General features: G+C 41.8%; 1 protein-coding gene across 1 annotated transcript; it reads right to left on the bottom strand.

Annotated features, from left to right (window-relative positions):
* Positions 1-2,092: 2,092 nt before the first annotated feature.
* LOC131226904 (agamous-like MADS-box protein AGL82) lies at positions 2,093-3,004 on the bottom strand. Its single transcript, XM_058222614.1, has one exon. It carries the CDS (start codon positions 3,002-3,004, stop codon positions 2,093-2,095), a length of 912 nt encoding a protein of 303 aa, XP_058078597.1.
* Positions 3,005-13,218: the final 10,214 nt, after the last annotated feature.

Genomic DNA, 13,218 nt, shown 5'->3' with positions numbered 1-13,218 from the left:
TCCTTTGGATGGAATTTAAAGCAAAAAGTATTTGTGGGTGTTATCATCAAGTTGATGGTGGTTCCTACAAATATGTGAAAAGGATGGTTTTTCTTCAAATAGATAGGATGTTAGGGTATATCCAAAATTCCCCCTTTTTTGAGGGTTCAGCTATATTTCTCCCCTATGCATGTTTTTTGAACGCGTGCCTAGGTATCAAGTTCCATATGCAATATCAAAGCATTTTTCCACTATATAAGAAAATAGGTATTGAATTAGGCCCAAATTAATATTTGTACCATCCATCCTTAGTTGCCTCACATTTGCTACGTCCAGCAATATGTCTAATGAACCACTATCTTTGATTATGCCACACACGGGCCACTATATATGCTACTTGCTGATTTGCCACATGTGTCATCATCCAACTCTTCTTGTGCCCCCACATGTGCTAATGTGTTACATGTGATATCATCCATCTTCACTTGGGCCTATGTGTGCTAACGTGCTACCATTCATCTTCTCTTGCACCCTCACATGTGCAAAGCACTGCTCTACATGCACCAACATGATACATATGTTGACCTTCAATTGCTCCAAATATGTCACATGTGGCAATGGTGCTAATATGCATGATTGTTGCTTTGAGTGCCTACATGTCAAATGTGCAATTGCGTATCATGTGCCACGTGTGCCTTCGTACTGTTACAAGAACTTCAAATGTACCACATGTGCCACAATTCAACTTTAAGCATCCAACATATGTTGCACATGCCGTTGGATGTGGCCCACTCATCATTGGCCATTTCCATTGTGTGAAACGTGCTGCACTTCGAACTGATGCATTCCAACTGGCGTTAGTTTTGATTTAATTAAAAGGTGTCAATTTTATAAATAGTCGTTTGTTTTGTTTTATAAAAAGTAAGTTTTATAAAAGGTAAAAAACAGACAGCAAAAATAAAATAAAATCTAACCTTAAATCTTTCCTCTAATAATCATCTCTATTTTCTATGGGCAATCAAAAGTTGAGTGTGGTGGTTTTGGTGTTGGGATCTCCTTAGCCTGTGCACAAGGAAAAGAGAGATAGTTGGGATCCCGAGGATAGCGCCTCTGCACCGGCCAAATCATCCAAGGGGCACAAACTATCCCAAAGAGGGCGACGTCGTCTGCGCCTCGTCCCAACGACAAATTACTTTACGCATCAACATACAATTGGCAATCATGTGTTCGATTCCAATTAGGTTGCTGGTATTTTATTTTCTGCCTTATTTGCTACAAGTCATCAACGCCATGAACACACTTTTATTTGGATTCCATTGTACGATATCACTTTTTAATTTTCACTTTGACTTATAAGGTGACCCTACTTTCACCTGGTCCTATCTTGGCCTTGGCCCAGCTCACCCCAGCCCAACCCTCGAGGGCGAGGGTTAAGGTTGGGGTTCCATTCACTCGTGAGGGTTAGGGTTGGGCCTGCGCTGGGGTTTGGGCTCTAGGTCTGGGCAATGGCTAACCTCAGGCCGACCCATTGCCACCTGTACTCCGAGGCAGATTCATAGTCCCTGCCTAGTTAATACATTTTGGGCCTGACAGTCTGTTTGCAAAGCCCAGATCATGTTTCAGCCTGTATTGAAATTGCTTTGGTCTGGACATCAAGTCCCCTGCTGGGTTTTTTTTTATAGGCCCAACAGGTAAAAGGGTCAGAATGGCCTTGCATCTTGCCAGGCGGTGGGCCCTGATTGGTAAGCACGGTCTGGCCCACCAATTCCATAGCTCAAAGTCTTGGACAATCATTGAAAATAATCCCTAGACCATGTTCTGGATTTGAAATGCTTTGTATTACCCCATTTGCAACCCTACTGACAAGTCCAAACAGGCCCAACCTTTGCGCCGCTGGGCTTAACCGAACCAGGCCTAAAGAGAGATCAGACTGGCCGGGCCTCACCTGGGCCCACCCAATCAGCCCATTTGAAATTCACACCCTCTAAATCCTCCACTTGCAAAACCAATCAATAAAAAATATATATAAACATATTTGAAAGAAATCATAATATCATAATGAATCTTATGCTACTATATGCAATTTTACTTAATAGAAAAATAAATAAATAAATCAAAACCTCCCTTGCATGTGCATAATCGCAAGATCCGGATACTTGGGTGACCCATAATCCAGTGGCAACAACGCCTTGAGAGATGACGGGGATGAAGATGACGGCCCTGATGCCCTGATTTTCAAGCTTCCCGACGGACAAAGGTTGTCGTTGTTGTCATTGTAATTGCTACATTTGAAGTCACCATAATGCATCGTATTTGCATTGAACATCATCATCGGATAATACATCATCATTGGATAATAAGGATGGCCTGGTGCCATGAGAACTTGATTCGATGGATCGATATATGAGATCGGAAGCGGTTGAGGTTGAATCATATCCATTGGAGCAATGCCTTCATGACGCATCTCCGAAATAGGAAGCGGTTGACGTCGAATTACATACATTCCATTATCATTCTTTTGGTTGGATGCATCAAGCAAGTGATTTGAACTGGGAATATTGAGATCTACACATTTCTCACCATTAATCGATTCGATTCTCTTTCTCACAATCTCCAATTTAGAGTCCAACTTCCTCACCAAACCTCGCAGCGATTCTTCGGATAAGTTGTCCAAATCTTCATCCCATGAAGGGTACTGCAAGGCAGCTTTCTCTTCTTTCTCTTCAACTTTCTTCTTATCCTCAAAAAAGCTTGAGAGATTGAGATTTCGTTTCTCTCGTTCTTCCTTGTTGAGACCGAGATGCCTATTGATTACGCGTTTTACTTCCATATCAGTCTCAGGCCATGTCTGAGGTCCGTATGATCGGCTGCCTACTGGACCAAAACAGATCATGCATGCATCAATACCGCAGAGCGTCGTAAGTTCGTATATCTTCTTTGTAAGTCCTTTTCTTCTCTTTTCATACGTTAATAAGCGGGATCTCTCACTTTCAATTTGCTTCATGTTGCGTTTGATGCGACCCATTTTACAATATGCTATAAATAAAAAAGAGAATAATCTATTAAGAAATATATGAAAGATTAGTACTTCAAAATTAAAAGATTACACACATGAACTAAAAAAGAAGAAGAAACTTGTATCATCCAAGTTGGATTTCTGATGCAATGATCATAACCGTTGATATGATGGGCCTTATTTTGAATTTCCCATGAACCAAAAATCCAAGCTATTGCATTATCATGTTCTTTTTGCCTCTCTCACGAGCCCGTCGTCTATCGCGGCCCATTCTTCCTCATATGTTGAGTGGTCTGATGATCAGAACCGTCCATGCTATAGAAACTTACAGTGAACTAATGATCTCGACCATCATTATCTAACGGTTAGGATGATAGCCGAAGCATGATAATGAGAAAATAGATTGTTCATGGTAGTAAAAAGAATATATAGGTAGCTCAAATCAAATCATCAGACTATCTCCGCATGTGGGTCCCAATGAACGGCCAAGATCAAAACAAACTGTTTAGTAACAAAAATCCATGCAATGCATTATGATAGAGAGAGAGAGAGAGAGAGAGAGAGAGGTCTTACATATGTCGTTCCTCTGACACCATAACGACAGGAAGTAGGTATTGGATCTCCTTTTATATATTCAGCCCACGATCCATTCCAGCAACTTTCTTAAAATATGTTACAACGGAGAAAAACTTTGATACTCTGGTAAAGTGTGATGGATGATACGCAGGCAATTGGAAATTACACACATGGAATTTACGTAATTCAATTTAAACAATCCAAACTAATGGTCCTATTCTAGATGTATTGTGGCAAAATATAAAATTAAGCTTTTTTTTATTATCTATCGGATCAATGGATAAATATTGGACGGTTAAAAATAAGGAATATCCAATGGTACTATTTCAGGGTTGTTCGATGAATTTACTTTGGGATTTTTACCTAGTTTCAGAATTTAATCGATTTGATTTGAGTTAGTTTGTCACATGTGTAAAATCTCTGAGTGAATGTGTATCAAGTGTCGTACACAGCCAGAGTATCAAATGATCCCTTTAAGATGACCTTCCCGTTTAGACGTGTCCCATAATTGAAAGATCTTATAAAAATAGAAAGCATGTCTTTCTTTTCTTTTTATGAGGAATGCCACGATTCGATAGATTCAATAGGTGAATCGCGGCACACGTACGTGCTGACGTGGCAAACGTTTGTTTTGTACGTGCCGAGTATTAGCTGTGCGGAGTGGAGTTTGTTTTACATCTGTCTCACGTGATTTGGGCCCACTTGATCGGAATCGTCCATGTTCTGGATTCTTTACTATGAAGAAACTGTAGAAAGTTTTAGGCTGAATGGATGGTTCTGACTATCACTACATGTACATGAATTTAGAACATTAAAAAGATCTTGGCTCACATTCAACTTCAGAAATCAAAGGTCAGGATTACAAATGAAATATGATTGTGTGTGCATGGCTTATTCATGATATTGGCGGGAGATGAACGGTTCAGATCATCGGACCATCTCAGCATGTGGCCCCAATGGGGCGATCACATTATGGCTATCCTGAGTCGTGGAGGCAATAAAATTTTGGACTGGTATGTTCATATACCAACTTCTCTGATACATGGCCCAGATCTCGCACACGTGCGTTAGTTTCTATGTATGGGTTGAATGTCTCTGGCATTTGTGTTTTTGGATCCAGCAAGATGGGTGTAACCATGATTGTGGGGCCCATCTCGATGCATGCCTTGTATATCCACACCGTCCATCCGTTTTCCCAGCTTATTTTTGGGCATGGTTCCGAAAATAAAGCAGATACTCATCTCAGGTGGACCACAACATAGGAAACAGTGATCGCCCACTATTAAAAACTTCGTATCGTAATGTTTATTTGCCATCCAACCTGATGATAATGTCACAAAGATGTGGATGAAGGGAAAACACAAATAGCAGCTTGATCCAAAGCCTCCCTGGATCCCAAGAAGCTTTTAACGGTGGGAATTCAATCCTTACTCTATGGTCCGCCTGAGATTCATATCTACTTTATTTTGCAGACCATATCCTAAAATAAGCTGGCCAAACAGATGGACAGCGTAGATACACAACGCATACATTGAGGTGGGCCCCACGGTCAGGTCGCACCCACCTGGCTAGATCCGCGTTAATGGGCTAAATGGCTATGGCATTTGTGTGTTTTTGGAAAGACCGGTTTATGTAATGAAAACGCCAGTGTGACTCGTTAAGGGGCGTTCCCACCGTTAACATACGTGCATGAGATCCACCCTAGCCATCACGTCTGCTGACATGTGTTTAGCTTTCATCTAAAGATCAAACCTTTCAGAAACTCAAGTGGGCCACAGTATGGGAGACGTTTCGTTATAATGACTAAAGCCTCTAAATTCATGTGGTGTAGCTCAGATGAGCTCCCGAAGAGCATGATCTATTTAGGTCCATCATGGTGAGGTGAGTTGTGTCACATGAATGGATTGGATGGCCTCCACAAACAGCTGTTGGTGTGCGTCCTATCCCAGACGTTGGAGCGTGGCCATTGGCCAGGCTAAATCTTGGGACGGCCATGTTGGCGGTGGGCACGCCCTATGTGACTAGGGTCACCCGGTATACTTTGCTAGCGAGGAGTTATGTGATCCTCGGCTGTATAAAACACTGTAGTGATTGATATTAATTTGATAATTTGAACCTCATGGATTCATCTTTATTTATAGAAGTTGGATTACAACCCATGTTTGAATAATTTTTTCAAAAATATATTTAAGTTTGAATATTCCTACATAAAGCACGAACCGTTGATAGAAAGTTTTGACTAAATGAGGATGGGTGGTTAACACGCCTATTCAAGAAGAGCGGTTGGGTAACAATGTGAAGCTTGTCCGGCAAAATACATAACCTAGCCATCTACAAGCCTTTAGTGAAAATATCAGCCAATTGGTCAATTGTATTGACAAACCACATCGGGATATCTCCACGAGTGACTTTCTCATGAACGTAGTGATAATCAACTTCTATGTGCTTGGTGTGAATTCTCATGAACGTAGTGATAATCTTTCTTCTCGAATTTATGAGGGACTTATTATATTTAGAATCTTTTTGCGGTGTGCTTTGTTTACTATTCTTTTGTACTCTCTTCTCTTTACCATGCGATAGTTCTGTTGATTTGAAATCACGGGATCAGTAGATGCCACGGATGATGAATCTATTTTTTTTATACTTCTGGTACTCTATCTTTGTTTGTACTGTCTATAATGACTCATGAATCAAGAACTTTCAATAACTTCTACATGCTTGGTGTGAATTCTCATGAGTGTAATCAACTTCTACGTGCTTGGTGTGAACGTGATGAATCAGGTTTGCACAACAAAAGAATCAGAAGCTACGGACTATAGTGATCGATCACTGTGGCTCTAATCTGTACCTATATTAGATTTAATCCGTAGCTAAAATATACGACCCACCACCACAGACCAATAAATTAACGGTCTCATAAACAGCTCTATGGGGCCCATCATAATGTATATATTTTATCTAAGCCGTCCATCTATTTTTATAGCTCATTTTAGGACATGACCCCAAAAAGGAGGCAGATTGAAGCCTAAAGTGGACCACACAGTAGTAAACAATGGAAATTATGTGCTTATCATTGAATTTTTTTGTGAGTGGTGTGGTTGCCTAGCGCCTTATATCTGCCTCATTTTTGGTTTCATGCCCTATCTCTAGTTGCAAAAATGAATCGGCGGTGTGGATAAGCCACATCGATCATGGTGGCCCCACAAAGCCCCTGATAGGACCGTCTAAAAAATTAGGGGTAGCGAATTGGCCGTCTAACCACACACCAACGTTGTTGCTGGTGTATTGATGTCACCAACTTCTGAGGGTCTCATCATGAGGTATGAGTTACATCCAAACCGTCTGCTCACTTAGTGAGCTCGTCGTAAGGCTTGACCTGAAAAATAGGACATTGTAAAATCAACTGGACCACATTGTAAAAAGTAGTGGAGTATTGAATGCCCGCCATTAAAACCCTTTTGGCGGTCACAGAAATTTTGGATTAATACGATATTTGTTTTTTCTCTTCATCCAGGTCTTTCCGACCTTACGAACAGATTGGATGGAAAGTAAACGTTACGGTGGGCCCTATGAATGTTTTAGCCGTGAGAATCTTTGTCCCACCACTATTTGTAGTGTGGTCCACTTAAAGCTTGGAAATTACTCATTTTTGGGATCAAGATCTAAAATGATCTCTCCAAGTTGGTGAACGGTGTAGATATGATCCTATTATCATCAGGTGAGAGGGGTCATATAATCCTATTCAATTCCAAAGCATGTTCAATGCACTATCTCATGTCAATTGACTTATCTAAAGTCCTTACCTATCCTGTTACAATTGGTGGGATATTTTGTAGCTAATCTCCACAACATGTCCTGCATTCACACCTCAAAGATATATATATTTTTTTAATGATTCGATCACCTTACAAATTCATGTGTGCCCCACCTGTTACGGTGTTAACGGTTTATTGATGAAATCCATGGACTGCTTTCAGGGCTGTGCTTGCTAGGATATTGTATTATGCTGGACTGGAAAGAACTTCGTGGACATTTGCATATGTCATGTCCAACTTATTTCCATCAATGACCTTCTTGTTGGCTATCATCTTCAGGTATAACCCACTCATCTCAGCATTTTAAGTTAGGAGAATTTTGGCACTTTCCAAAGGATCGTGTAGACTTTGTAATAAGTAGAGAAGCATTGGTTTTTGTTTTGGGGACATGGGTTTTCAAGTTTGGTGGATGGATGGTCTTCATCCACGTATTTATGCCCTTTCATGTTATGCAAGAAAAAACGGAAAATGAACTTAAGAAACTATGTCAAAGCCTTGGTTTTAGGTAACTTGGCATCTTTTTCTAAAACTACATCATTCATCCCTTAGTGAAATTGGTTCTTGTCAGTATGCGAGAGACATTATTATTATAATTTCTATTAGGGCATGTACTACAAGATAAGAGATACCATTATTATATATTCTTATTTATTTATTTAAATAATAGGCAGTCGCTATGGCTATTAACCGTAGCCCTTTATCTATAAACCGTAGTTGTTGCTAACCTCAGACTATTGCTATGGCTCTCATTCTAGTTGTAGCCACACATATAATCCGTAACTATGTTTACAGTTAAGCTACGGAAACTACAGCTACGAATTTAATCCGTAGTATTGGTTCTATGGCTACGGATTCAAGCCGTAGACATATGTTTCAGACCTATGGCTATGGTATCTATGGCTACGATCGTGCTACGGACTATAATTGTAGCCATAGATCTTTAGCTATGGCTTTTTTCCCTAGCATTTGCCCCGTTTTTTTGGTAGTGTTGAGGCTAGAGAAATATCACTGATATTATCATAAAATAAAAGTAGAGGATCTTTTAAAAAGACATGAAGATCACGAAGAACTACGCAAATGTAGAACAATTTGGCTGTGGTAAGTGACAAGGAACGATAGTCTTATTTCGTGCTTGAGCAAGATATAATAGGTTGTTTCTTAACGCTTTAGGAAATCAAATTCTAACTAAGAAAGATAGCAAAGCTTGACGTAGATTGACAGTCATTAGGATCACCAGTCCAATCAACATTAGAGTAAGCATGCACTAAGAGACGAATTTTACAAGAATGAAGACTATGAGAGATGATGCGTTTAAGAAAGTGAAGTATACGCTTTACCACTATCTAGTGCGTGGAGCGTGGAGCATGCATAAACTGACAAACTTAGTTGACTGCAAAAATAATATCTGATCTTATTAATGTTACATACTGAAAAGCACCCACAACATTGTGATATTCATGCGGATTAAGGGATCATAATCATATTTATAGAGCTTAGAGCGAAAGATGGTTGGAGAACGGATATGCTTGGCATCATACATCTTAGTGCGGTATAAAAGATCTAAAACATACTTGGATTACGATAAGTACATATTAGATGGAGTGTGATGGACCTCAATGCCAAGAAAGTAATGTAGAGATCCGAAATCCTCTATTGAAAATAATCTATTGAGATTGGTAAAAAGAGGGAAGAATAGTTGATTGGTTGCCAGTGATAATAATGTCATCCACCTAAATGAGAATGAAGGTTAATTCCTTAGTCATTCATCAAACAAAAAATGAAGTATCAGCTGTAAAGGCCACAAAACCAAGCTTAAGAAGATAGCTTGTAAGTTGAAGATATAGAGCACGAAGAGCCTACTTGAGCCTATAAAGAGCTTCATGTAACTTATACACATGATCAGGATGGGACATATCCATAAAACCTTGAGGCTAGGTCATATAAACTTCCTCAATGAGTACACCATGCAAAAAATCATTCTGAACGTTATGCTCCCTAACAAACCACCCAAAGTGTTGGGTGATAAAGAGTACGAAAGGAATTGTAGTATGCTTAACTATAAGGTTGAAAGTCTCACCATAGTCAATGCCATTCTGTTGATGAAAGCCTTTAGCAATAAGATAGGCTTTGTAACATTCAATGGAGCCATCAGACCTTTATTTAAACTTATAAACTCATTTGTAACCCACTAAATTCTTTCCAAATGGAGGAACCAAAGTTCAGGTATTTTGTAAAGCATCAAACTCAAGTGTCATAACTATACACCAGTCAGCTGACTTAATGGCCCGTGTATAGCAGGTAGGTTCTGAAGGTCCAAACATGATTTGAAGAGCCACATGAAGTGGATATTTGGTAATGGTACATGCTGTGAGACTCGTATCCTAAACCGTACCATTTCGTAGGCTTTCACGGTCCTCCTGGTTGAATTCCAGCAACCCGCGACCTGTAATCAGCATTTGCGCGCGACCTTGAGTTGCATCATGTCAATCTAAGTTGGCTCGGCCCGAGACTTGTATCATTGCGACAGCGTCGTTGCCATGGTTCCGACGCTGCGTCTTGCGCGCTGAGGCGATACCTGGGCCAGGAGATGTGGGCCGGCATTCAGTTCAAGAAAACACCACACATTTATAAACCCAAGAGAATTATGTCAAATCAATCACATCACTAGTCAAAGTACAACACCCATCCCCAAGTACAACCACCCTCCCCAAAGTTAACTTTCTCTCTTACAACCAAGTACACCTATTGCTCACCCATCTCTCTCTCTTACAACCTCTCTCTCTCATCTCTCTCTCCCTCATTCTCCAAGCAACCCACGTCCAAGCTTTCATGAGAGAAGTTAGTTTGACCCACCTTCCTACCTCCCATCTCCACCATCCAAAGATCATCTCAACTGTTGAAATCGTTCCCTTGGAGCTCTAGAGGCTATTGGCGGAAGAAGGAAGAGGAGATCAAAGGTGGGTGATTTTATATTGTAATTTTGAGATTTAAGGGCCCACTCATGGTGAGACCCGTCTTGATGTATGCATTGTATAGGGAGGGCCCATAGTGGCAGGGTCCCTCCCCTTCACACGTTTCTTCTTCTCTCCTTCTCTCTCTTTCTTTCATTTTCTTATGTCAATGATGAGATATGTGGCCCACCTGATGTGCACCGCACATCCAGACCGTCCAGGGACAATAGGCCCGCCATGATGTATTTTATCCATACGTCCCACATGTGGGACCTACCACGGTGGATGTGTTGAATCCACACCATCTAATCCCGTATAGTGGAAAAAAGGGTTGGTTGGGTACCTCACACCAGTCATATAGCTGGTGTATTGACGCCACCAAGCTCTGTGGGTCCCACTGCTGTGACATCAGTAAGGTCTGTGGGACCCAGCTGAGGTATGTGTTTCATATCCATCCCGTCTGTCCACTTTTCAGGAGCGTGGGACCCACCCCACATGTGTGGCATGTGTGGGGGTGGGGCCCACTTGATATATGTATTGTATACCATCCATCCCACGTAATAGTGAGCTACTGTGCTGACACAGTAAGCTCTGTGAGCCCCATCATGAGATATATGTTATATTCAAGCCGTCCAGCCATTTGGACGTGTGGGGCCCACCCCACATGTGTGGCATGTGTGGGATGGGACCCACCTAGATTATTTGTTATATCCAAACCGTCTGTCCATTTAGAGTTGGTGGGGCCTGTTGCTGTCTGATGTCAGCAGGTTATGTGGCCCCACCATGATGTATGTGTTGTATCAAAACCGTCCATCTAGATGTGACATGTGGACCCTAATCATGAGGCATGTCTTATATCAAAACTGTTCATCCGTTGAACGGTGTGGGCTAGTAGCTCTCCTAGCTACTGTGGGTCCCATATGATGTATGCGTTACATCCAAAACGTTCATCTGCACGGACGTCAGAAGTTCCATGGACCACATCACGGGGTATATGTGATATGCAAACCGTCCACCCATCTGGCACGTGTGGGGCCTACCCCACACATGTTGCACGTGTGGGATGGGACCCACCTTGATGTACATGCCTTACATCTTAGCCGTCCATCCATTTGAAAATGGTGGATTCCACCCTGATGCAGGCCTGGACGCTGGAGTGGTTTTCTTAAAGAAATAAAATAATAATAATAATAATAAAAATACGTCACTAAGATCTGTGGGTCCTACACATGAGGTATATATATTATATCCAAACCGTCCATCTGTTTATCCATACCGTCCAAATTGTGCTGGACGGTGTTGGACAAGGTTTGGACGGTGCTGGACAATGCTTGGACGGTGCCATGTGGGCCCTGATCATGCGGCATGTTTTATATCCAAACCATTCATCCATTGAACGGTGTGGGTCAGCTCACCAGCCCATAGCTGCTATATCTACTCAATAGATCTTGGGTCCGACCTCGGGCATGTGATAAATCCAGACCGTCCATTTGTATTTGCCCCACCAGCTAAATAGCTGCTGTAGTGACGTTACCAAATTTCGTGCGGCTTGCCTTGATTTATGTGGTACATATATCCACATCGTCCAACGGCTGTGGACCCCTCATGATGTATGTTATATCCACGCCATTCGTGCATAGCACGTGGGACTGACCGTGATGTATGTGTTTAACTCACTGTCCATATATTTTTTCCCAAATCATGGGCTGCCTTATGAGGCCCATGTGAAATATTTTTCGCCCATTTGGCGAGGCCCAATATGATGTATTTACGACCCATATGACAAGGCCCATTGGTGTGAGCCATTGATGTGGCCCACTTGATGTATACGAAGCCCATTGATGCGGTCCACTTGATGTATACGAGGTCCATTGATGCGGTCCACTTGATTTATATGAGGCCCATTGTGATGTATTTGGGGCCCATGGGTAGAGGCTCATTCTGATATATTTGAGGCCCATGGGTTGTGGCCCATTGTGATGTATTTGGAGCCCATGGAATGTGGCCCAAATGAGATGTATTTGAGGCCCATGAGTGAGGCCCATTGTGATATATTTGAGACCCATGGATAGAGGTCTATAGTGATATGTATTAGGCCCTTGATTGAGGCCCATGGTGATGTATATTGGGCCATTGTGTGGGGCCATGGGCCCACTATACGTTTGGCTCTATGTGGGCCACTCCTTAGGAGCAATGTTGGTTAAATGTCCACATTGATGGGCAATGATGATTGAATGTCCATTTTGTGACCTTCCCTTGGGCCTTGTTAGGCCCATTCTCACCGATTCTGATTGTCGAGGCCAATTCCGACTATCGAGGCCGATTTGGATTGTATAGGCCGATTATCGAGGCCGATTCTGATTGTCGAGGCCGATTCCGATTGCCGAGGCCCATTTCGACTATCGAGGTCAATTTCGATTGTATAGGCTGATTATTGAGGCCAATTTTGATTATCGAGGTCGATTCTGATTTTGAGGTTGATTTTCGAGGCCGATTTCGATTATTAAGGCCGATTTCGATTATCGAGGCCAATTGTATAGGCCGATTATCAATGCCGATTACCAGTGCCGGTTGTCGATACCGATTATGAGTATAGCATCATGATACATGCCTATACGCATCATCTGCATGTTTGTTATGAGATGTGGTTGACCATTGCATATGTCATTGGGCAGGTTGTTATGAGACTCCTTGATAGGCGGAGGTTATCTCACATGAGCACACGGTATGTGTAGGATTGATGCATGACTGGATTGCATGACTCATGCATCTTTCATGTGTGTTGTGATTACTATACGCCCTAGTGACATCAGAGCCGTAGCCTCCATATGCATATCGTGGATGGTTAGATGGGACACTAGAAATCTGTTACTAGCATCGG

This window comes from Magnolia sinica, chromosome 2 (genome assembly GCF_029962835.1).
Source record: "Magnolia sinica isolate HGM2019 chromosome 2, MsV1, whole genome shotgun sequence".
Classification (NCBI taxonomy): domain Eukaryota; kingdom Viridiplantae; phylum Streptophyta; class Magnoliopsida; order Magnoliales; family Magnoliaceae; genus Magnolia; species Magnolia sinica.
Note: the sequence above shows the minus strand (reverse complement) of the source record. Positions and strands in the feature narration are given on the sequence as shown.

What these genes read in the sequence shown, in the direction of transcription:
- LOC131226904 (XM_058222614.1), bottom strand. Translation starts at nt 3,004, where the DNA reads ATGGGTCGCATCAAACGCAACATGAAGCAAATTGAAAGTGAGAGATCC.